This window comes from Cyanistes caeruleus, chromosome 2 (genome assembly GCF_971803275.1).
Source record: "Cyanistes caeruleus chromosome 2, bCyaCae1.hap1.1, whole genome shotgun sequence".
Classification (NCBI taxonomy): Eukaryota; Metazoa; Chordata; class Aves; order Passeriformes; family Paridae; genus Cyanistes; species Cyanistes caeruleus.
This window is the reverse complement of record NC_141702.1, coordinates 68,663,604-68,689,801: the sequence shown is the minus strand read 5'-3', so window position 1 is coordinate 68,689,801 and position 26,198 is coordinate 68,663,604. Positions and strand designations below refer to the sequence as shown.

Genomic DNA, 26,198 nt, shown 5'->3' with positions numbered 1-26,198 from the left:
ATTTAAGTCTTTTTATTTGCTTTTCTATTTCATACAGTGAAATAAAATTTGCCCCATAGCCCAGTTATCTGGAGATTGGGAGCCAGGTTAGGGCTATATAATCAATGCCTCCAGCATGCAAGGGTTACATGGGATCTGTGAATAAAAATATCAAAAATGGCTGGATACCCATTCAAAGATGGCTATTGAAGTTCATTTTTATTCTGTAGAAAGACATGTAGATGCTTTAGCAGCACACCCCTTACAAGATGAGATGCTCTGTCTTTTTCATGTGTGGAAGAATCCTGAAACACCTAAATGACAGCTAAATAATTGGCAAATTAATACAGAATTTCACCGGAGATGAACGTAGGGTTTTCATGGTTAGGACTGGGCCTGGTGTTTATATTCCATTTATACAGAGCCAGAGTTACTGTACAGTTACAATTACAAGCAGGAATCAGCTACAGGTACAGTACCTTCTGTTATCAGTGACAATGGAATTGGTGAGAGGGACTGTCATCCATTGGCAATATTGATGGGATACAATAAACTGAGTGAAAACACCAATGACAGCTTTACCTGTGTAGGAGTTTTACAAGTGTTTCTTTGTTTTCTTTCTTGCAAATGCTCATTTACATTTTATTACATTTTATTACGTTTTATTTGCGTGAGTGTTTAAAATACTCATTTCACATCTAATCTGTCTGGGAGGTATAGGGGTTTTTTTGAAAACACAGGAAAGTGCATAGCTAGAAGAATTACCATTTTTTGGGTGATGAGATGAGAATTATAAGGTTATTGAAAACAATTTTGATTTTGGCTTTGCTTAGCAACTTCTGCAACAGCTTGTGGATTCCTTTAACTCAACAGGGAGCCTAGAAAGTTTTCCCTACTAGAGCTGCTAGGCATTATCATAGCACATGCTATATTTGCTCTAGGTGCAAATGTGATTTTCCTAGTTATGTGTTATTTAATACAATTTCTGTTTAGTGCTGGAAAATACTTGCATTATTGTCCATCACTGGATTTGCACTAGCAGAATTGACATGTATCATGTTGTCTACTATAGCTGTGTTATCTGAGGAGCTGATGCCTTGTGATTTAAGAGCCAAGCTGTGAAGATAGAAATCTGGACTTCAACTTATGGCTGATAGTGTTATGTCATTAAATTTATCATATCTAACACAAATACACATGGACAACCAGTCTTGTGTATATGTAGTAGAATCTTCAAAAAGTGGTACTGAGGGCTGATGATTTATCTGCTGGACAGTAATTTCTGTAGATGGTGCTCTGGAGTTTGCTTTGTCTCTGAAGAACAAACATCATGAATATATGATATTCTGCTCTTTTTTTTTTAAAAAAAAAAATCTGGACAGCCTAAGGAAAAACGAGGAGCTGCTTTGCATTTTGTCCTTGTATTTTTCAATACCTGTTATGTTCACCTGAATTGGAATCACTGAACAGAGCTTCATGTTTCTTATTGATAAAACAGAAAGCATTTTGTTAATAACTAGGACAAATGAATCTAAAATTAGTTCGTAACTGTGGAAATTGAAAAGCAGGATGAAAAGAAATAAAAGATTTTCTTAGGTTTTTAGACTTGAAGCTGAAATCATGGGAAAAAAAAAGAATGATTGCAGAACAGCTCTATGGGGAAAGTGCTCTTGGCATTCTGGGGAATCAGGAGAAAAAAAAAAAAGTTTTGTAAAAAGAAGTCATAAATGTGTTCCCTGTGCTAGTGAAAGCAGTAAGATTTATACAAATGTAAACCTGATAGAAAAGGTAAGACAGAAAATATGATCCCAAACCAAAAATCCTGAAGTTTCATGAAGTTATGGTGTCATATTGTCAGTTCTCGTTTTCCAGAGCCAGAGTTTTCTGATTTAATTAATTAATTAATTTTATTTTTAAAAAGAAATCTATGACATGCACTTTGTGCATATTTGTAGGTTTTTTTCACTATTACAGCTGCATGGACAAGCAATGTATAATTTTTAAAGTAAGATTCTCTCAAAATACAATGACTAGTGACATTTTAGGAGGAATACCTAAAGTAGTAAGACTTGGCAATACTCTACCAGTTCAGCAGAGAGATTAACCAAGAGCTGGCTATCAGACTCTGTGGAGTAGTTTGAGTGTTCCTAAAAATATCCATGACTATTAGAGGGCTTTTTTGTCAGAATGACATTTAAGATGCATTACTTGGTGACATGCAAGATGTGATGTGCTGTTGATAATTACTCACCTTTATAATCTTTGCTTTTAGGATTTCTTTTTTTTTTTTTTTTCCACAAATGGTTTTTAGTTCAGTTATGGAAGAAAGCAGTTCACCAATGTTTATTATGTACAACCCACATGTTCTTTCATCTTGTTTTAAGGATTCCTACCTGTGTGCAGCTTGGGCCCATCTCAAGTTGGAAGAATGAATTTTGGAAAAGATGTCAGCACCCTAAAATATTTCACTATATGTGGTTTACAGGAAGGGTATGAACCCTTTGCTGTTAATACAAACAGAGACATCACCATTTGGCTGAGTAAAAGGCTTCCTCAGTTTCTACCAGTGCCACAAAACCATGAACATATTGAGGTTTGTGATGCTAGTAAAATGTTTTTAGACATTTGAATATGCTTGAGTTATGTTTCTACTTCTGTACTTCCAAACAAGATTTTAATGTGGTATGTTGACCCAATTCCGAATGAACCTTAACACCTGTTACAGATTCATTGCATTCGGTAGGGTTGCAAAGAATGTAATTGTTCAATTGGTAGTTTTTCTTTCTACAAAACCTGTGACATGTGTTAACATGACATTCTGAGAGACAAATTATACAAGATATCCTCATTAAGAGCTCCTTGTGCAGTGAGAGCTATGTAAGCAACTTCCACAAACTGGGCATTTTAAAATGACAGATACCATGTGTTCTAGTGCACATACTTTATGATTTTTTCCATACCTAATTGGCTTTGATTGTAATAAATATTTATTAGCCAATTGTGTCAATACAGTCAGTTGTGCATCTTGGTGGAACTGTATTCATGCCTTGTAAGTTTGCCGTGAAATCCTTCTGAAATGATGTAATAAGAACTCTTTTTCAGCTGCTGTGTGGTATTTAAGAAACAGTTTATGTTCTTTCATATGTACATGCATGATTTTTACTCCTTAGTCTGTGTTGTTCTGGGCAGAGTTGCATTTATGTTGCAAAGAGTTATGGTCAGAAGCATAATTTCTTTGTGACCGTTTGCTTTAATTTAACAATGGAGCAACTAAACCATTACTCCTCAGAATAGTTATTTCTGTTCAAAATGGCAGCACATGATTACAATGCATTAGACTGTTGACACCGTTGCAAGTTTTGCAATTCATGGATGCTTTTTGTAGAAATACAAATAGAATATTTACATGGTAGAAAAAGCATCAGCTTCAAAAAACTACATCTTTGTGTTTCATAGGTAATGAGAATTGATGGCACCATAGACAGCTGCCCCTGTCTGAAGGTCACACAGAAGTCCTTTGGTTCACAGAACAGTAAAACAGATGTCATGTTTTTTCGATTAAGCATGCCCATTGAATGTGCTGAGGTGTTCTCCAGATCAGCTGCAGGAGGCTTACCAGGCTCTGGTCTTTTTGGCCCAAAAAATGACTTGGAGGATTATGATGCTGATTCTGATTTTGAGGTTCTCATGAAAACTGCTCATGGTCATCTGGTTCCTGACCGGACAGAAAGAGAAAAAGATGCCACAAAACCAGAATTGAATAACCATAAAGATTATGTTCAAGAAAAGCCCTCACGTCTTAAACAAAGGTTAGTAGCTACCTTTTCTCATCCCTCTGCCTGCTGCTTCTCAAAGCATAGGAAAATGCCACTCATGTCTGACAGGCCAGTCAAATAACTTTTGAATATACAGTTTAAGGTCGGAATTAATTTAAGTGCTTTTAAAAATGAGCTTGTCTCTTTCTCTTTTCTGACTAATTTACCTTTGTGATTGAGTTTTTGGTAGAGATTTTAACTTCACTTTTTTCCTTACAGATTTATGCTCAGGAGGACAAAGCCAGATTACAGCACGAGTCACTCCGCACGGCTTACTGAGGATGTGCTAGCAGATGATAGGGATGACTATGATTATTTGATGCAAACTTCCACGGTATTGTAATATAGGATTGATGTTTTAGTTGTTTGGGGATTTTTAGTTGTTTGGTTTGGGTTTCTTAAATACTTACGTTTTAAACAGTCTAATTTTCAATTTAAGTGTCTGTGGTAGTTCTGAACTTCTACTTAAATTGAGACTGTTTTTGTCTCTTTTATTTTGATTTGATTGTCAGACTAAAACCGTTTCCAAATGAAAACCTATAAACTAGGTTAATCCATTTTTGAAACTACTGTTGATAACACCAGATATAAAAGAGGAAGACTAAACAGTTTTAGAATAATGGAATAAATTGGAAAGGGTACATTAAACTAGTAGGTCAATGTTCAGGACCACTTGAAAGCACCTCTACTAATTCCATGGAACATTTATTTAATGAATTCCCAGTGAAAGTTTTCTGCAGGTTTTGTAGATCTTTGACAAGATCAGCTCCATAAGCACTCATTCCTCAATGTTCAAAGGAAAACAAATACTCTTCTTCTGGATGTGTTGTTCTCTTTCTGAAAGATTTTAGATATTAGAAACTGACTCACAGTTTAAACTTACAGTATAAAAAATACAGTATAAAAATTATAGTTGCTGTGGAAATAGCTTACAATGATAGCATTGTAATGATTCAGAAGCCTTCAATTCAAGCATATAAACTGCTTCTTTAATCTTGTCCATTTTTTTGTTTTAAAATGCATATTTTGTTGGCTGTATTTTGGTTTGTGTTTATAGTCTTTGTTGCTTTGCTTGTGAATTGCACTTGAACAAGGCTATGCTACTTTTGAAGAGATTACATGTTTTCAGATTTAGAGCAGCAAATTAATTCTGAATCAAACTGATACACTGGAGAACAAACACTAACATTTGATAATGTTATTTTGCTATCAACAGTACTATTATTCTGTGAGAATATTTCCTGGTCAAGAACCTGCTAATGTCTGGGTGGGCTGGATTACATCAGACTTCCACCAGTATGACACAAGCTTTGACTTGGACAGAGTGCGCACCGTCACAGTTACACTGGGAGATGAAAAAGGGAAGGTTCATGAGAGGTTGGTTACAATTTGCTTGAAAAGACCTATATTTTATACTCATAAAAACAACTTTCAATTTATAAGGTGTATAGCCACTCCATTTAATGTAATTGGATTGATGCGGAAAAAAATAATTAAAACAGCAGTAGTAGGAAAGAGTGTTAATTTGTTACCCACTCTTGCTTGTGAAGAAACAGTGGACTAATGAACTACTCAAATTGATAGGCACCAAAAAATAAAATGGTGCAGCTTTCTGTATAGTTTGAAATTATGATACTGTAAATATTGTCTTGTGAGGCTAAAATCAGAACATGAGCTCGTCCAAGAACTTCAGTTTATTATGTGTATTAGAAGCTTTTGTTATGCTTAGCATTAAATTATTTAAAACCTTGACTTGCAAAGTCAGTTTTGTCCGTGGTATTTTACAAATGATTCAAACTTTTTCATACGTGGTCATCTTCAGTTTTTATATTTTTTCAGTTACGACGTCCACGTTTCATTGAATTTTGGCAGTGGCTAATGTTAGGTCAATGGTTAATGGTTATGATGTGATCCATTCCTTTTGGCCACAAGGCCCTGTTGTTTTGCAGCCATGCAAGGCTGTTCTTGGTTTGTTGCAGAAATTTTGCACACTATTCATAAAAAAATCTATCTTTTGACATTCAGTATAAAACGCAGCAACTGCTATATGGTGTGCGCAGGAGAGAGCCTGAGCCCTGGGCAAGGACGTAATAATAATGGCCTGGAGATTGGTTGCTTGGTTGATGCTGCCAGTGGCCTGCTGACCTTCACAGCTAATGGCAAGGAACTAGGCACCTACTATCAGGTGAGGATTTTTAGAGGATATCTTGCAGTGGGAAGGGGGAAAGCTAAATTTTTAGCCTGTATCATTAGAGGCTTTAGTACAAGATTGTAAGAAATAGTAATCATCACTGTTATGGCAATAGTTTTTCCCTTTCTTCTATCTAGGTTGAACCAAGTACAAAGTTGTTTCCTGCTGTATTCGCTCAAGCTACAAGCCCCAATGTTTTCCAGTTTGAATTGGGAAGAATAAAGGTAAATAATTCTTGGTTTTGTGCAGTTTTAGGACTAAAAAAAATTATATTAAATAAGTTTATTTTATTTTTGCCATTTATTTCCTGTGATGTGTTCTTGGTATTTGGGACATTTTTATGATTCCAAGTGTTTTCACTATTTCTATTTTTGTTCTTAACTCGGTTTTAAATATTTAATGAATTTAAAATACAGTACATTGAATAAGAAAGGTTGAAACTGATCAGAATTTTCTGAATCTTGTCTTTTGTGGTGAAACAAAATCACTTGAGTTGGTAAAGCAAATAGCTTAATTTTGCAAACAGAGCATGGATGACTGGTGTATCTTAAGAATTTGGCTAGAGCTTTAAAATAATTTTGAAAGTACATTCAGACAGAGCACAAGAAAACTTAACTGAATTTTTCTACCTTGCTTTGGATGCTTGGATGTCTAAGAAATCAGAATAGGTAAAAAAAAAGTGGAGTCCAAGGAAGTAACCACATGTGGCAATCAAGTTTCTATTTCAAATTTGTCTTCTTAGAAAACAGATATGGAAAATGCTGTCTTGCTACTAGTCTTTCAAGAGTTCCTACCTTGTTTTAAAAACTAGTGAAAATGCTGATTTCCTGTTTTACTCTACTTTACTATGTGTTGAGCGTATTTCTGGAAAAGAAATGCAGTTTTTGGTAAAAATGTGGAAACTGATTGTCTCTTCCATTGGAATTTTCCAGAATGTAATGCCGTTATCTGCTGGATTATTCAAAAGTGAACACAAAAACCCAGTCTCTCAGTGTCCTCCACGTCTCCACGTCCAGTTTCTGACTCATGTGCTTTGGAGCAGAGTGCCAAACCACTTCTTGAAGGTGGATGTGTCTCGGATCAGTGAACGTCAAGGCTGGATGATACAGTGCCTGAATCCTTTGCAGTTCATGGCCCTTCATATTCCTGAGGAAAACAGGTTTGTTTTGTACTGTAACACAGTTACGCTGGGATTAGGAATGTAATTACATATAGTCACATAATGCCATCTGTGTAAGAAAGGCCCAAGGTCTTCTCTGTGTTTATAACACGTGTAAATATAGACAGTGTGTTTTGATTTAACTAATATTAAAAATTATTCAAATTCCCAGTGTTTTAAAATCTCCTTTCTTTTACATTTTCCAACCTCTCCCAATTTCTGTCCAAACATGTTAATAGTATATGTAGATTTGCAAAGAGAATGAAAGAAACTGTTTATAAATTATTAAAGATAATCTGTAAAATAAGCAAAAATCTGGTTTTGTAGAGATTTTTCAAAATTAGTGAACAATTTAATTATTCCATTGCTTTAATTTTCCTAAGTTTATTTAAAACAATTGAAGAAATTTAACTCTGTGCTTTCCTTGTTACCCAAACGTCTGAGCATTTTTCCACTGCCTAAACTGAACACCAAGTCACCAAGAACCCCAGCACTGAGCCCTCTTCAAATGTACTGGCTAGTCTGTTGCCACTGTGCACCCCCAGATTTAAAACCAATAAATGATATAAATATCTTAACCCCAACTGGTTTGATAAACCTGATTTTCAGTTATGTGAATTGTTGTTTGTAGTATGAAAAAGTATTCTGTGTTGACTAAATTATTTGGATTTTTTTTAGGAGTGACTTGAATAAATTTGAGATTTAACTTTGTTATTAGTCTTGATTATTAGATTGACAGTGTTTCTCACGTGAAAGCTGAAATGTGCAAAAAGACCATCCCTGGAACTGATACTGTGCTAATGTTATTGTTAGAGAGACGTTAGAGTCCCTTCAAAAGGTAATTTTGCATGTGGGATTTACTATGTTGTTTTTTTCTTCTCTGCAGAACAATTGATATTTTAGAGCTGACAGAACAAGAAGAACTGCTGAAATTTCACTACCACACCCTCCGATTGTATTCAGCTGTTTGTGCTTTAGGCAACAACCGAGTGGCCCATGCTCTGTGTAGCCATGTGGATGAATCTCAGCTCCTCTATGCTATTGAGAATAAATACATGCCAGGATTATTACGTGCAGGATATTATGACTTACTCATTGACATCCATCTCAATACCTATGCAACTGCCAGGTTGATGATGAATAATGAATTTATAGTTCCAATGACAGATGAGACCAAGAGTATTACTTTGTTTCCTGATGAAAACAAAAAACACGGCCTTCCTGGTATAGGACTTAGCACTTCATTAAGGCCAAGAATGCAGTTTTCCTCCCCGAGTTTTGTAAGCATTAGCAGCGAATGCTTTCAATTCAGTCCTGAATTCCCTCTGGAAATTTTGAAGGCCAAAACCATAGAGATGCTGACTGAAGCTGTCCAAGAGGGAAGCCTCCATGTCAGAGATCCAGTTGGAGGTTCTACAGAATTTCTGTTTGTCCCTCTGATCAAGCTCTTTTATACCCTCCTAATTATGGGAATCTTCCACAATGAGGATCTGAAACATATCTTGCAGTTGATTGAGCCCCGGGTTTTCAGAGAAGCAATGAGCCAGGAGGATGAAATTGATTTCTCAGAGAAGGAGTTCAGTACAGGTGACCTCAAGTCAGAAGAAGGAGAGGAAGAAACCAGAGGGGAGCAAATGCCAAAGGAAGGACTCCTTCAGATGAAACTTCCAGAACCTGTTAAATTACAGGTAAAAATACTGTTTTGATAGTGGTTGTTCCTGTTTTCTTCATGTGGTGATTTATCTTTCAAGAAATAAAGCATTTTGAAATCAAATTTTTTAGTTAAAGAGAGAGGTGATTTCCTTAAAGAAAACTAGAAGATTTCATTTCTTTCTGATGATATAAACTTGCTCACCATAGATCATGGTTTCATTAAAAAGAATTACTTGCTCAATGCCATTAATAGTGAATTCCTCATTTTTATGGATCTTAACAGAAAAGAAATCCCTAGAAGAAAGGGGTAAATCCATTCTCTTGTAGCTTTGGTTGTGTCTGAGGCACATTAATCCCTTGCAGATGCCAGATATTCCTGGTGTAAGCTTGCTTTACGTGTAGTGAATAACAGCATTAAATGACCTGGACACTTTGATAGTAACTGTTGCTGTGAGAAATCCATTGTTACTTGAGTAATGTGCAGAAGATCTTTCTTAGCTTGCCAGCTCATGTCTCGTACAATACTGTTTTCTCAGATGTGTCACCTACTCCAGTACCTGTGTGATTGCCAAGTACGGCACAGGATAGAAGCCATTGTAGCATTTTCCGATGATTTTGTGGCCAAGCTCCAAGAGAATCAGCGCTTCCGGTACAATGAAGTGATGCAGGCCTTGAACATGTCTGCTGCCCTGACAGCTAGAAAAACAAAAGAATTTCGATCCCCTCCTCAGGAACAGGTACTGCTTGCAATGAACGGACAGTTTCTTTCATGTTGCACTTTATTTACTTTTTATGTTGCAGAGTTCTGTTTGATTTGAAACTTTTTCTTTTTGGAGATCAGAGTAATTTGTCTTTTCTTTGTATTCTCTAAGATTAACATGCTGCTGAACTTTAAAGATGATAAAAATGATTGTCCTTGCCCTGAAGAAATTCGGGATCAACTCTTGGATTTCCATGAAGACCTAATGACACACTGTGGTAAGTCTTGTTACTGAATATTTTTACTTTTTAAATTATATTAGCTTTAGAAGCAATTTTCATAAGTAATTTTATGACAGAAACTTTAACTGAATAGTCTGTAAATTACACTGTACAAATTATAAATATTATCAAATAAAGATAATTAGCTTGTAGTCAAAATCAAGGAAATATTTTTATCCTTATCTGATTAAACTAGAAGGGAATGCTGTATGTTTTGCTTCATAAGCATCTGTTTTGCAGGCTGACAAGTTCCTTCATTCTTTCCTTATGGGGCAAGCAGTCCAGATATCAGTGGGTCATTGTTGGATGCTTTCCAGCTTTTCAATATTTTTCTTGTGATTGGTAGCAAGAAATGCAGATAATAAATAATTCAGATAAATGTTTGAAAGGAAAACAAGCTTTATCTTTTAATTCTTTGAATTTTTCTTTATTTGTTTTCCATCATTCTCCTCTGTTCAAATTACTTAACATAGTTTTTTTGTTACCTTTTTCTTCTTGGGGAAAATAGGAATTTGCATTATCTTCAAGTCAAAAATGAATTTTGTGGGTCAGATGGTGCATTATCATAGAGCAGAGCTAATTACTCTGTATATTGCAAAATAGGTAAAACAGTTACATATCCTGGGTCCAATGTTTGCTTGCTTAGTCAGCCACCACTTGGGGATTTACATTTTGTGGAATGGTTGAGAGACAATGTATTGAAAAGTTTTCAAATCAAAAAAGCACAACTAGAGCTCAGGGAGTAGCGTAACTGGGAAAACAGACATTTCATTGGGGTGATTTCAGACCATCTCTGTGTTCCAATTGATAAGACATTTCAATGTCTTTACTGTGAATTACTTGGGTTGAGGATACTGCCATCCAAATAATTTTGTAATATGACTTAATGTGTAATATGAATTTTCTGATGGTCATTGCTTAGTGTAGTGTCAACTGCCCTGTTACAACAAAGTATAACAAAATAACTTTTAATAGAAATGGAATTGTATCTAATGGAAAAAAATCAGATAGCTAGAATCAGATGCAATAAATTGAGAAGAATGATGTTATGTTATGAAGAAATATCCTAAAAAATTCAAGACTGGTAAAGAACTCTCCAGAAAACCCTTAACTTCAGAACTTATTTTGGAAACTAAAATATCCAGAAAACAGTCAAATGGTATTTTCACTTGGACTTAGTGTGAGTAATAGGTATAGGTCAAGATTTTTAATTCCTCTGCAATGTATGCATGAATCAATAAGTTTAAAGATAAGAGAAATGAGCTGATAGGAATCCCATGAAATTCAGTGTTGGGAAGTATAAGGTCCTGCACCAGTGAAGGAATAACTCCTGCAGCAAGGACAGGCTAGGGACCAAGTTAGAAAGTAGCTTTGCAGAAAAGCTGGGGCATTCAGTACAAGAGAGGCATGGCCATACTGGAGTAGTTTCAGGGACAAATCATCAAAGTAGTTAAATTCTTAGACCATCTTTTGTACAAGGAGAGAATGAGAGAACTGGGGTTGTTTAACTTGAAGAGGAAGTTCCAAGGGGGTTGGTATCAAGATATAAAAATACCTGTTGGACAGGAGCAGTTTAGAAGGCTAAGATAAACTTTCCTCAGAGATGTCTAGTGATACAAATCAAAAATCGGGAAATTCTACTTGTTTGTTACTGTTGGGTGATGGAACTCAAGAATAGGTTGCTCAGAGAGGTTGTGGAGTCTCTTCACCTTAGGAGATGGGCATGGTCCTGGACAACTGGCCCTCAGTGAACTTGTTTTGAGCTGGGAGGCCGGACTCCAAAGGCTCTTTCCAAACACAGCTGTTCTGTGATTCTGTGAATCTTCACATTAATTGTTTTTACATTTTTATAGCTTGTTATAGTAATGTCATGAAAGAACACTGTGCATTGTGATGGTGGCTACGTTCTTCTGACTGATCACTGGAAAGTATATTTGTTGTACCACTTGTACTTTCACTTCTTTTATATGTTTTACTTAAAAATTTTTACTACTATCGCTTCAACCACACTGTATCCCTAGGGACTATATCTGCACTTCTGAGCTCCATGTGTCCAAAACACAGGCATCAGTGCTAGTATGGAAAGATGCATACTGGGGGAAATATATTTATTGTATGTTTTATGTATGACATCATACAATTTTTATGCTAAATTGCTAAGGTTACCTGATCCTTATCTGCTCTTTCCTGCTTGGCACATAGGCCTGTTCTATACTTGTTCCAAATGCTGGTTGAGCATGTCCCATATAAAACTCTCACTGCAGAACCACAGTTCAGTTTAATTATGTTTGTACACACAAGATGTCTGTAGCTTGCTTAATTTTATTTTTTCACTAATTTGTGTATTTTTTTTTTTTTAATTTCAGGAATTGAACTAGATGAAGATGGGACCTTGGATGGCAACAGTGATTCAACTATTAGGGGTCGCCTCCTATACCTTATGGAAAAAGTTACATATCTGAAGAAAAAACAAGCTGAGAAGACAGTAGATGATGATGATAAGACATCCTGTAAGCAAAATTAAATCAGTTTATTGCAGCTCAATTACAAAGGGGAAGAAAAGCAGACCAGGAAGTTCTTCACACATTTTCAGCTAAAACAAGGTTTATTTTTAATTGAAATATCTGTGCACCTTAAAGTTTGTAGGTTAACTAAAAACAAGCACAGATGGATATATTAGGCAGATTTGTTTCCCAGTGGGATGTAGAGGAAAATTTCTTGTAGTGGCACTTTTGCCCCATATCCTTTGTTGGCTCATAAATTTTTCAGAATGTATCTTGCTTTTAATAAAATTAGTGCAGACTTAATAACTGTAGCAAGGTCATCCTTTATGAGAATTTTCTCAGCTGCAGCAGCTTCAAATCAGTATTTGTATGAAGATTACCATATGAAATATTCTTCAATTAGACTTTAATTAGCAGAAGCCTCCTCACCGAACCTAAAATTCAAGATTTGCTGACTGTAACTGCTGTTTGGTCATTTTTTTCTGATGGCTTCTGCCTTTTTGTCCTGATAAGAATCACTGCATGCACAGTGGCATCCTAGTTCTGCAGTTGGTGCTAACTGACTATTTAAATTTCGTTTATCTTTTTATTTTCCAATGTTGCTTTTATTTTTACCTTTTTTCCGCCCCTTTTTTCTGGTACAGAGTGCTTTCAAATGTCCTTATTTTTCATCTGATTATTAGAGGTTAGGCCCATGCATAATCTGGTGATGAATCTTCTCTTCCTTTTTTCCGTGTAGTAAGCATAAAAGCTCTATAAAACATGATTCTCTATTTCTCATATTAGTAGAGAGACTATTATGCTAAACAAACAGATCCAGAACTACCTAGACACCTACCACCACCCAGGTAGGTGAAATGCAGTGTTGCAGTTATCAAAAAAGGAACAAAGTGATTGCCTATTCCTGGGATTCTTCATTAAGAAGAAAACAAAACAGAACAAATCAGCACGCCCAAAAAACCTACCATTGTGTCCCTTCTTGTTATTAATTATTTCAGTCCTTCTGAAATATCAGCCCAGACATAATTTTTCCTTATTTAGAAGGGTTATTATTCTTAAAAAAATGCTATACCCTGTGTCAAAAAAAAATCTATTGTACAGTGCCTGGACAGTAACAATGAAATATATTGCTACTACTCTTTTTTGTCCTTTCCCTGTATTAGCACAAATTCTCTTCTTTGTTAAACATTCTATTTTCTGTAAACTCCTGTTTCTTCAGAATCTTTCTGTAAGTACTTGTTTGTTAGTTTGAATTAACCTGGAATTAACTGCAATTACATAGGTTTTATATATCAACATATCTTCCCCAAACATACATATATCCCAACTAATAAAGATTATCAGTGACACTACCAGATACACGTTCCTTGCTTCATTAGACACTGAACTGAGAATATGCAAATGATGATTTACCATTTGTTTAATATTAATGTCTTTATTTCTTTTGAAGGGTCTCTGGCAAAGGAATAAGTTAAATTATTTTGTATATTATAAAACTTGGAGTGGACAGAGAGGTTAGACATGTAAATAAATAATATATCATTTACATATATTACCAGTATAATTTTTCAGCCTTAGGTCATAATAGGCTAAAAAAGCCCTCAGACCTATATTCACAGAAAGATATTGAAAGCAATATACAAATATAAATCTGGTGACTTTGTGAGCATCCTGTAATTTTAATTTTTAGTATAGGCCTTTGGTTTTGAGATATTTCTGCCTCTCTCGTTTGTGATAGACTGCTAAAGAAACAGAAAGAAAAAGATGCTTCTTAGGAATTTAATTAATTCCAATTCACATTGCATAGCAGGTTCTGAGGGACTGAGCAATTACTGGTAATTCTGTGATTTATTTATTTTTTCACAGCTACTCTCCAGCAGCTGATTTCGGACACGATGGTGCGTTGGGCCCAGGAGTCAGTGATAGAAGACCCAGAGTTAGTGAGGGCCATGTTTGTGCTGCTGCATCGCCAGTATGATGGTATTGGTGGCCTGGTTCGAGCTCTACCAAAGACCTACACCATAAATAGCGTGTCTGTGGAAGACACCATCAATCTCCTGGCATCCCTTGGCCAAATCCGTTCCTTGCTTAGTGTCAGAATGGGGAAGGAAGAGGAGAAGCTTATGATTCGCGGATTAGGGTAAATAACTGGAGTGTAACTTCTCTTCCTTTGCAGATTTCTTTTTTTTTTTTCTTTTTTTTTTTTTTTTTTTTTTTTGTTATTTACTGTATGGTTACGGCCAAGGTTGTGCATGAAGCTTGAATCTGAACATGGGTGTAAATGCAGACACTGCTCTCAGTTATATAGTGTCCTCAGTGGTCAGATAAAGCCCTTGCAGCATTATAGGTATCATATGGGGGGAGAATCTGTTGGCATCTGTAAGACCGGAAAAGAGCTGAAAAGATGTATTTAATATTTTATGATATCAAAAGATATCTAAGTACTACATTTTAAATAGTATGGCTGTGAAGAATTCTGTCAGGAATGCTACCCATCTTTTATGAATGCAGTGACTATTGGCTCTTGGCACATATGAGTTCCCACAGCAGTCAGCTAATGGAGTTGTGCCTACCCATGTCTGTACATAGACCATCCTATTTATTAAATGTAGATGAGCTAGGAAGTAGGTGACACACTATTATTCTTCCTAATTTTATGATTAATAATAGTGAAGTATATGCTAATAAAGAGGTCAATTGGAGGAAACAGTAAAGCAAATATGATAGTCTAGTAGGAAAGAGGTTGTTTGGTTTTTTGTCATGTTTTTCAAAGAGATGTCTTTTGATAGTAAGTATCAGCCGTGATCTATTGAAAATCTCCGGTCAGCAAGAGCAAAGAGAACCAAAGACAGCTAATATAAAGAATGCAAGCAAAATGCAAAGCGTTTGTTGTGCAATACACTTTTTTTTTTAATCTTACTGAAAACCTCAAATAACCAAATAATGTCTGTTCATAATTTGGTATTGTCATTATAAACAATGCCTACTTCTTAGGTTACCAGTAGGTCTCCTCAATGTATCATGGTTCTTGAAGTCTTTGGTGTATTGATGGTAAGGCTTTGGCAAAAGTCAGGGTCTGGCATCTGTCAAGAGGCACAAAGCACTGGCATTTCTGTATCTACCTTTTTATACAAATTGAAAATGTTTAATTTCACTTCAGTTTATCAATTCTAAAATGAGTGACTGATTACTAGATTTGGTTTTCATGTCATGTTCTGTGTTTAGTTCTTATACATTTTTTTCCTCAACATTTTCTATTGTGAATTAAGAACCAAGATTTTCTGAATCTATTTAATATTAATGGTTGTTTTGCTGATACATAAAAACCTGGTATATATTAAGCCAGTGTTTTCACTATCTCTTCCTATCACCTTTCTTGGTAGCCTCTATAAAGTCTTGTTTAGCTTGTAAGCTCCCTGGCTGTGCTATTTGTACCTTTTATAGGCTAACCTGAACTCAAACACCTATTCAGAAATGCAATTTTTTTTTTCTGTGAGTGGTATTCCATTCTTTCAGCTGAGAAATGGAGATGTTACATATTGCTGCTTTAAAACTTCCTCAGAAATGCTGTTAAGATTTTTTTTGCCTATGTGTGACATTTTATAATCCAGTTCACTGTTAAACAGAACACTGGAAGTTGGGCAATGTTGCTGGCCAGCCCTTGAGGTGACATTTTGACTTTCTGTACTGCTTTCTGTAAAAGAAGATTGCTGCAGATAAATAGGGGTTCAGAATGTCTTGGTAGATTGATACCGTTGAGGTCTTTTTCCAAGCTTGAAGCTTTAGTGCAGAAAGGAGATGAGACAGCTTTTGGGGACATCATCACTTGATACGAAGTTCGTTTTAGGTTTTGGGAAAAAATTACTGGGAGTCAGAAACTCAGTGTCAAATAGTCTTCTTTGCATCTCATCTTTTAAAAGGCTGAATTTTCCTTGCCTGAGTGAATGAGTTTTAGGAAAAAAAAAAAAAAAAAAAAAAAAAAGACTGTTTGATATGTACAGTGAAATTTGAACAGTTGCCAACAGTATTTTCTCTAGTGACCTGCTAATCCTTTTCTCCCATGACCTAATTGCTTTCACAGTTATTTATGGGTTGTATTTGATTTCAAGACTAATTATAGTTTTTAGAAATTTAATTACTCTTTAAACTAGACATTTTTATTGGATATGGCATGTCAAATAAAATATTTGACATACGAGACATTATGATCTTAAAGTCTGATTTTAAATATGAAAATCCGTTCTGATGAAATATGTAGAAGAGTTCTGCTGAACAGTAACTCATGAATATTTGTGCAGCTTCTTGTTTTGACACTTAGAAGATAGCTGGATACCTCTTTCCTCTAGAATATTTTATGGCTTTCAATTGCAGATAGAAAATGCCTCAACATTTTATTAATCTAAAAAGGATTTTGTGTCAAAAATATTGCATAGTTCAATTTAAAATTTAAAATAATATAGCAGTTTTGATGATGCTCTTGTCAGAACATAGTTTTAGATCTGATTTCTAATGAAAATAGAAGAGTCTTCTACTCCAGCGTAATCAACGGGTAATTAGCGCACTAACTATAATACTGGAAAACAAAGGTCACATTCTTCCACAATGTGCATAGAAAAATAGACAGGAGAGACTGAAACTCAATGGGAAAAGTCCCTGAGGTGTTTTTTTTATTTCAGGAGGTGGTGAAGAATTGCACAGTTAATCCACTTTGCAAATAGCATAATAGGTAAATTACTGGTCTATAACATTTTCTTTATTTTTGTTATTTTGCAGTGACATTATGAATAATAAAGTGTTTTACCAACATCCAAACCTCATGAGAGCTTTAGGCATGCATGAAACTGTCATGGAAGTGATGGTGAATGTGCTTGGTGGAGGAGAATCCAAGGTAAGGAAATACACTGTTAGAAGGCAGAGAGTTTAAGGTAGAGCTGTTCCAAGCTTTTTCCTATAAGGTGATGAGCTGTCACTGGAGGTACTGGGATCATAACCTCTTAAACATAATAGTTGAGTAAGGTTTTTAGAAGAATCTGTCCTTTTATTTCAGATTAAGGTATCACTAGCATTGTAATTTCAGATGCTTTAAAGAGAAAACTGTAGCGCTTACTATGTTTTAAAGGGGAGATCTTTTTATTAACTAATTAAAAAATAACTCAATATTATTCTATGAAACTGAATATACACCATCTTTCGTGTTTGAATCTAGAATCTGTGGGTCATCCCAGCTTTAGATTTTAAAGCTTATACCTTGATCTTTGAAGCTTAAGGTGTTACTAACTACCCAAGAAAGTCCTGTTGATTCCAGAGAGAAGCCTAAGCAGTTAATTTCCCTGAGGGGCACTGAGTACGACACCTACATATTAGTATGTTAAAAGGCTTTATATAAATGATCCTTTATATGTTGTATGTCTGTATTAGAGTTTGAACTTCAGTCTTTTTTTATTTGCTTCTTAGGAAATCACTTTCCCAAAGATGGTGGCAAACTGCTGTCGTTTTCTGTGTTATTTTTGCCGCATCAGCAGGCAGAACCAAAAAGCTATGTTTGATCATCTTAGCTATTTATTGGAAAACAGCAGTGTTGGCCTTGGTAAGCATTAAAATAAAATTTAAAACTTCCTGCTGATTTATATATGAAACCACCTGTGTTTTTCTTCATCCATCTGTTTACTCAGTATGCATTGAAGTTTCCCCTATTTCCAGTACAAAATTTCTCCATTAACTGTATTGCTAGCTCTAAACAGCTCCCCTGACAGTAGCATTAAGTTGAACTAATTTAGTACACGTTGTTGCATATGCCTGAACATTCAGAGAGTGGTCAGTTGCTAATTTTGAGGAACAGAATATATTCCTGTTTTTACAAAGGGAATCATTAACAAGTTTTGGCAGCATTTCATTAAGGCTTACCTCTCACTGCTCAAGCTTGCACCCCAAACTTTTTCTGTGTACTGGTCAGTATACAGCTATGGCAGTGGGAGAAACAAAACTCATTTGCTTGATTAGATGCATGATTAGATGCCCAGAAATGAACCTTGAAACTTTCTTAACATGTTTGCTTTCCTTTTCTTGCCTAAAGTGTTGTAGTGGAAATACATTTATCCTTATTTAATTTAGTACTTGAAATTGAAAATATATAAATATTTAGGAATCATCATGGTAATCTTTTGAATGATCACAAATGTATTAATGTAAAGGCATAGAACAGAAGTGAAAAATCAGAATCTTTTTGAAGACGAAGAGCCCAAATCAAATACCTTTGGAGTACCAAAATGAAAACCTTAGGTTTTTCTAATGCTATATTTACCACCATTTTTAAGAGAAATTCATAACTTCCAATCTTATATTTTAAAGTGTAAAGATATTTTCTATTTCCATGGATTTGGTGGCATGTCTGTATGTTAGACATAAAATCATTACTGCATTTTCCTCAAAACAGAGCTATGTCATTAGGAAAATGAGAATGAGATCTTAAAGTATATGATGAGAAGAGGAATGTGTAAGACAAGCTGCTTTTAGCTTGAACATTCATATTGTATTTTCATTTCATATCAGTGTCAAGTTTCATGCAAGTGCATGATGATTTATTATAAACTGAGATGTATAAATTATATATTTATAATCATGTGCTAACTAATGACAAAACATTGCATCTTATTAAAAAGAAAGTTAATGTGTTTCCTATGAATTTGTTGGGGTTTTTTAAATTGGTGTTAAAACTAAATGTTGTTTTAACAGCCTCTCCTTCTATGCGAGGGTCCACTCCTTTAGATGTTGCTGCAGCATCTGTAATGGATAACAATGAACTTGCTCTGGCTTTAAGGGAACCTGATCTGGAGAAGGTTAGTAGCTTCTTCATCAAGCATTTTTTTCCCCTGTGGAGAAGATACCGGTTTCTTGGAGTAAGCAAAATCCAAGATTATAGGGAAGTTTCTGGTACTTTTCAGGGGAAGACTGAGAATCTGGTTGGTTGTTCTTACTGCTGGTGGCCTGAGTGCTGATTACACACACAGTTGAAGCCAAAAGGAATTGCTTCATGGGCAGCTCTTAATTTTGCAGTAGTGGAGTCCATATCCAACAAAACTTCATTGCTAGAATCATTCTTTGTTATTTTTTTGAATGGTGACATGCAGTGGTGAAATAAGACAATATTGATTACTAGGAGCTGTGTGACAACTTTTTACAATATATGATAAATTTTCATGGAGATATCTGTCTGTATTTGTTGTATTTTCCCCTAACATTTAAACCTGTTTCAGAAAAGTTGAAGAAATTCAGATTACTTACAGGAAAGAATAAAACACTCAAGAGGACCTGTGAAAATTGTGTAATAAGTGTAAATTGCTGGTGCAAGGAGGATAGAATAGTATTTACCCAGTCAGTAGAGGATAAAAAAAGCAGGTTAAATAATGGAAAGACAGATTCAAGGTAGACATTAAAAGCTCTTTCTTAAGAAAAGACAGAGAAATTGTCATATCCAATTTCTTTTTGAAGACCTCAAATTCTGGAGATGATATAATCTTCATAGGAAAACACCTGTCAGGAGTAATAAAAGTGCAGATGTTCCTTTCTTGGAATAGGAAGATGGACCATGTGCGTTTAAAAGGACATTTTCAATCTTGCCATTCTTACAAGTGCTCAGCAAGAAGCAGCTGTCCAAACTGGCTAAAGACTGTGCTTACAATTCTTACAGTTCAGAAAAGAAAGGGCCAACTGAAAAGGTTTGCTATTGAGTCTATGGTCCTGAATTACAGGGAGTGTTACTGCTGTGTGTTTAAAAAAGGAAGAGAAAAAAAAAAGGCAAGTGAAGATGAATGGTCAAAATAAAAGAGTAGTCCTTTTATTCTTTATAGAAGAAAACACATGTTTTTGATTGTGCATGGTGTGTGGTTTGGGAATATTGCAAAACTGACTAATTTGTAATGCTCAGAGTTGCAAGAGAAATGAGAGCTAGCAAAGCATACTTCTAGAGAAATGATGGAACTGAAATAAATGGGACTTACAGTTCATGGCAGGAGTAGGAAAAGACTGGAAAACTGTACTAAGAAATAGAGTAGTCTTCTGATTTGCCCAAAGCGTGACATAGTTTTGTCAGGGATAAGAGATTGCGGATACCATATCCTGTTGATGTATGAGAATGCTTCCCTTTAAGCTGCACTTCTTTTTCACAATTAATATCTTTTTCATCTTACTTTCCTTTTAGGTGGTTCGCTACTTGGCTGGATGTGGGTTGCAGAGTTGTCCTTTGTTGATTTGTAAAGGCTACCCGGACATTGGATGGAATCCAGTTGAAGGAGAACGATATCTGGATTTTCTCCGTTTTGCTGTTTTTTGCAATGGTAGAGTACAAGCCTAAACATTTTATATCTTCCTTCAATATCCAGATAAGTTTGTAAATTGAAATAGTAATAATAGCCAACTTGGTAAGTTACTGTGAATTAAAAGAACCTTCATAAAGAGTAGAATTATTTAAAACACACATTAATTTACATGACTTGTGAAATGAGCATCTAGGGTCTTGTGACTCTGTGCCCCATTTTTTTTAACCCAGCTTTGTTTTTTGAAATGCCCATGTCTCCTTTGGAAGTAGAGCAGAGAGTCCTAAATCTTCTTGTGATAAATTCATGGTAGATACAGGGTCAAATCCCTATCTTTTTATGAAGGTTTTGATAGTCCAGTTTTAGTGGGTGATCAAGCAGCTATATTGGTCCCCTTATTAACCCTTGCACTTGACTCAATCTACTAAAATTCAGTAGTTTCAGTGATGTTTTAAGCATCCTTTACTACATGGTTAATGCCTTGGCTCTAATTAATTTGGAATTAAAACATTTTTTTTCTTTTTCATTTCATTGCACTAATAGAGGAGTATGTGTGTTTATGTAACTCTGTTATGATATTTAAACAGTTACGTAATAAAAAGTAGCTATGCATTCTGCTCTTTTGTGTACTTTTTTTCTGATTATATTTCAGAACTCTTTTTGATATGATTTTGTATCTTGATATTTGTTCTGTGTGGTAGGAGAGAGTGTGGAGGAGAATGCTAATGTTGTAGTCAGACTGCTTATTCGCCGACCTGAATGTTTTGGTCCTGCTCTAAGAGGAGAAGGAGGCAATGGGTTGCTTGCTGCCATGGAGGAGGCAATACAAATATCAGAAGATCGAACAAGAGATGGGCCTTCCCCAAGTAATGGATCTAGTAAAACCCTGTAGGTGCAGTAGAATTGCTTACATTGCCTTAATATTTCTTTCTTTGTTTTGTATTCTTAGATGTGAAATTACTTTAACACGTGAATTATCAGTTCGTTCTTCCTTGGATGCTGTGTGAGAGAAAGATTTATCTTTGGATTAAACAGTGCTTCCTCTGCACTATTAATTTAAGTAACTCTCTCTAAATATTGACATCTCTGGAATTCTGTTTGTTCTTTTTCATTCCATTAAGAGTAAGTCCACTGATGCAAAATGATACAGGTAAATGGTACCAGTGGTTACAATGGAGATGTTGCTACAATCTTTAAGGGGCAAAATACATTCTATCTTAGTCTGCTTTAAGTCCATTTGTTAACAGAAGCCACTCTCTGTAAGATGTTACACCTATGAGCAGATTTTCTTTATTGATCATTGTTAAAAATGTGTTGTTTTTTTTTTTTTTTGAATCTTAATTGTTGTAACATCTAACTAATTACAGTGAAATAGAAGAACAAGAAGATGACACTATTCATATGGGAAATGCAATCATGACCTTTTATGCTGCCTTGATTGATCTCTTAGGACGTTGTGCCCCTGAAATGCATGTAAGTTCTACATCTTCATACAAAGGAAAGGCACAGTTGTTTTCCTGATCACTGGTTTGCTGTTCATTTTTTTCTCAGTATCATGTTATCAGGTATCAAAACATTGGTATAGCTACACAGTATCTTAGTGGACATAATGGCTTGTTCTACTGATTGGCAAGGGGAAAAATGATACTCAGAAGCTGCTTTTTATAAGTAAATTAATCCCTTGCTTTTTTTTTTTTTTTCTTTGTTTGTTTTTGGTATTTCTTTTGGTTTTTTTTTGTTTGACTGTCCATTGTGACAATAAGATTCCTCAAATGTCCCTATTTGCTGGGATGGTGTAGAGTGATATATTTTTTAGAAAATAGGGTTTTAGTCTTCATATACTTATTTTGAACAGGCTTTTCAAGTTGCATGTAAAAATGTAAATATTATAGGGCATTCTTTAAATGTAGGGATAAGCATTATACTTGGACATGCACATCAGTATCTCAAAATTTATTCAGACTGACAAACCTCAAAGGAAAGATGTCACTATTTCAGGCAGTAGATACAAAGAATTACAAACACTACAAAAAACTTTACCTCTTATTTTGTAAGAGATTGAAACTATTCAAAAATATTTGTTGTTTATGATTCAGTATTATTATTCTTCAGGTATTTAGCTGTACATAGTTTCTCATTTCACCCTGAAATGTGCCCTAATTAGTATAGATCAGTATCAAATTTGTGCAGGAATTGGTAACTTGAGAGAGGAGAGACATATATAGTTAATAAGGTCAGTGCATGAAGACGTCTTTCATTTGAATAAAAAATTGTGTTGTTTTCTCCTTGTCTTGCTGCCTTTTTTAAAAAACAAAACAAACATTTGAGATACTTGAAAGTCTTATTTGACCAGGACAAAAACCCTAATTTTTTTTCATCTGAAAATCTGCTTTTGTTTTCCTCCCCACCCTTCCCACCATATGCTGCTACATTTGAAAGCTTTGCTCACCAGCTTTACCTAATTTCTCTTTAGAAAATGAACTTAGTTTTATTTAATAAGCAAACTTGTAGATTTTTAGAGTTTGTACATTTGCATCCAAACTACAGCAAATTGATGCAGATTGCATGAAATTTACATTGTTAATTAGAGTGTTTTTTTGGGAGCAGTTATTCTTTTGTAGAGAAGATAAAAAGAAGATCTTGCTAGACTTTTATTTGTCTTTTTATTAGCTAATCCATGCTGGGAAAGGAGAAGCCATTAGAATCAGATCAATTCTACGGTCTTTGATTCCACTTGAAGATTTGGTGGGAGTAATCAGTATTGCTTTCCACATGCCAACCATAGCAAAAGGTAAGATTCTTCTCCATTTTTTCTCCCATCCTATTACGATTTGTAATATATTGACATATCGACACTCGTACTTTTTTCAGCTTTTAAAAAAAAAATTATCAAAATTCAACTATTTATTATGTGAATTAAAAGACAAATTATGTGTATCTCATACATGTTTCAAAAATCTTTCTGCATGCTGTAGTCAACAATTCTGTGTACCCCAAATCACTGATACAAATCCTGTTAAATTGAATTATGAATATCTATTACAACTTTAAAAAGAAATTTTAAAATGCATGCTTTCTGGTTTTAGAGCTATTTTAAAATACTGCAGTCTCATTTCTCAATAACATAATCCTTAGCTTTTGCTGTTCTAACCCTATAAATTGCTTCTAGCAGATCTTACTAAGACACTAGAGTTGTTCTCCAGCAACTGTGATGAAGAGATAGTGACATACATAGGCAAATGTGTTTCTTTGTTTTTCTTGCCTATATAAAATTGACTGCAATAGTGGGAACTATGTGAGCACCTATATAAAAGGGAAAGACAGGGATTACCTCTGTTTTTTGTTTTTCTGGAGAGAAAACATTATAAATGTAACCTGGATTGTTTACACACTCACAGCACAAGATTTTCCAATAGGTTACAATGGAAGAGATAAAAAGATCAGTCAGTCTATTTTACTATTACTTTTTTATGTTCCAAATAGGGATAGACCTCTCGGTGAGATCTCAGTAACACTAAAGCTCATAGGTACAGAAGTGCTTGTTTACTTTCCAAAATGAAAGTACCAAAATTTAAAAATATTTCAATGAATTCCTTTCAGACAATTTGGAAGTTTCAAGATAGATAGGATTTGTTAGCACATTCTTAATTCTTTGTCATACATTAAAGATATGCTTGTCAATGCTGATCCTGATTTCCAGGATCTCTGATGTAGCGTTTTTGTACTTTTTACTTTCCATCTGCTTCTACTGAGAGCTAGATAGTGATGTGGGTTAATTACTATGTTTTAGGTACGTAGCATTTTGAATATCAACTGTTAAGAATCCTTTAATATACAAAGAATGAACAGAAAAGCATGCAGGGACTTGTGAGGTCCCTGGATAGAATTTGTCTTATGCATTCTTTTTAATTTAACTGCAAATATGTTTCCTTTGTGTAACAAAAATGTGAGGAAGATGCCTAGGTGTTAACAGAGACTCAAAAGCTCTGACAAGTAGCAGCGTGACTGCCTAGTCTGCTGATGAAGGAGGATCCTTGTCATTGAAGTCTTATTTCTTCCTTTTAGATGGTACTGTGGTGGAACCTGACATGTCTGCGGGGTTTTGCCCTGATCACAAGGCAGCCATGGTTTTGTTCCTTGACAGGGTCTATGGAATTGAGGACCAGGATTTTCTTCTACACCTTCTTGAAGTTGGCTTTCTGCCAGACCTTCGTGCTGCTGCCTCATTAGATACGGTAAGGGTTTCAGTCTGTTTTTACTTTGGTTCTCTTACCTGATTGAACACAACAGAATTTTTTATCCCTTGAAACAAGCATTTTTTATGTCTTCACATCTTCTGTGTTTCTCAAATGCTGCCTGAACTGCATGTTGCTTCTGAGATTTGGTAATACTTGAAAGATGCATCATTCAGTGTAATGCTCACTTTTTAAGAACTTGCACTTTTACCCTTATCTGTAAAAGTTGCAATGCCCTTCCCCAGGAGACTCTCTGAGCTTCTGCTATGGAATCAAAATCAGATGAGGTGCCAGTGAAGCAGCTTGGAAGAAGTGACTGGGAGCTTCTTTCCAGAGATAGACAGAAAGTGTTAATCTCTGATCTCTGTGCATTTGTTAGGGACACCTACACTGCTATTTAGCAAATGAATACATTTCTATTTTAGTTTCTCCTCAATGTTGCTGCTTCTTTTTTTTTTTTTTTTTTTTTTTTTCCTGTGAGTCTTATTTCCATCTATTTTCTTTTATCTGTCTTGTTCCAGAAAGCTTAGATTTAGAGAGCTATTACAACGGCTAACACATTAAATTTGGTTTTCCTATTTGATCTTTTATGGAATAATTTTTTTTGAAAATAATGATGTTGTTAGTTAGGATCATAGAATCATACAGTTGTTAAGGTCAGAAAAGACCTCTAAGATTATGAAGTCCATCTGTTCACCATTAAACCATATCTTCAAGTGCCATATCCACTTTTTGGAATATAATTTTTTTTTAACACTTCCAAAATTATGACTCCCCTTCTTACCTGGGAAGTCTGTTCCAATGCTTGAAAACCCTTTATGTGAAGAATTTTTTCCTGGTACCTTATCTAAACCTCCCCTTGTGCAACTTGTGGCCCTTTCCTTCTGTTCTGTCTCATTACTTGGGAGAAGAGACTGACACATCACTTCTTTCAGGCAGTTTTAGAGAGTGATAAGGTCTCCTCTGAGCTTCCTTTTCTCCAAGCTAAACAGCCCCAGCTCCCTCAACTGCTTCTCATAGGGCTTGTGCTCCAGACTCTTCACCAGCTCTGATACCCATCCCTGGACACATTCCAGCACCTTGATGTCCTTCTTGCAGAGAGGGCCCCAAAACTGGAGATTGGAGGTGCAGCCTCCCCAGTGCTGAGTACAGAGGGATGATTGCTGTCCTGCTGGCCCCGCTGTGGCTGAGCAAACTAGGATGCCATCAATCCTCTTGGCCACCTGGGCACAAGTTTGTTTAGCTGTCGACCAATACCCCCAGGTCCTTTTCTGCCAGATGTTTAAGAAAGAGCAGGTGAGGATTTTTAAATCACATGGAACTTGGCCTTGCCCATAGCAAAGAGATACTGACTTGTATTACCTGATTT

At 35.3% G+C, this 26,198-nt stretch overlaps 1 protein-coding gene across 10 annotated transcripts in view; it reads left to right on the top strand.

Moving 5' to 3' along the window:
- RYR2 (ryanodine receptor 2) overlaps window positions 1-26,198 on the top strand; it is a 378,221-nt gene that overhangs the window by 240,260 nt on the left and 111,763 nt on the right. For all 10 annotated transcript variants that reach the window (XM_086877715.1, XM_086877706.1, XM_086877711.1 and 7 more), the window contains 20 exons: window positions 2,364-2,572; window positions 3,436-3,788; window positions 4,014-4,128; window positions 5,011-5,171; window positions 5,820-5,979; window positions 6,123-6,209; window positions 6,918-7,144; window positions 8,031-8,832; window positions 9,334-9,534; window positions 9,670-9,775; window positions 12,145-12,288; window positions 14,149-14,422; window positions 17,056-17,170; window positions 17,737-17,869; window positions 19,015-19,118; window positions 20,480-20,615; window positions 21,296-21,482; window positions 21,962-22,067; window positions 23,265-23,385; window positions 24,660-24,829. In XM_086877715.1, coding sequence (XP_086733841.1) covers window positions 2,364-2,572; window positions 3,436-3,788; window positions 4,014-4,128; window positions 5,011-5,171; window positions 5,820-5,979; window positions 6,123-6,209; window positions 6,918-7,144; window positions 8,031-8,832; window positions 9,334-9,534; window positions 9,670-9,775; window positions 12,145-12,288; window positions 14,149-14,422; window positions 17,056-17,170; window positions 17,737-17,869; window positions 19,015-19,118; window positions 20,480-20,615; window positions 21,296-21,482; window positions 21,962-22,067; window positions 23,265-23,385; window positions 24,660-24,829 — 3,911 coding nt within the window. The remainder of the gene's footprint in view (window positions 1-2,363; window positions 2,573-3,435; window positions 3,789-4,013; window positions 4,129-5,010; window positions 5,172-5,819; window positions 5,980-6,122; window positions 6,210-6,917; window positions 7,145-8,030; window positions 8,833-9,333; window positions 9,535-9,669; window positions 9,776-12,144; window positions 12,289-14,148; window positions 14,423-17,055; window positions 17,171-17,736; window positions 17,870-19,014; window positions 19,119-20,479; window positions 20,616-21,295; window positions 21,483-21,961; window positions 22,068-23,264; window positions 23,386-24,659; window positions 24,830-26,198) is intronic.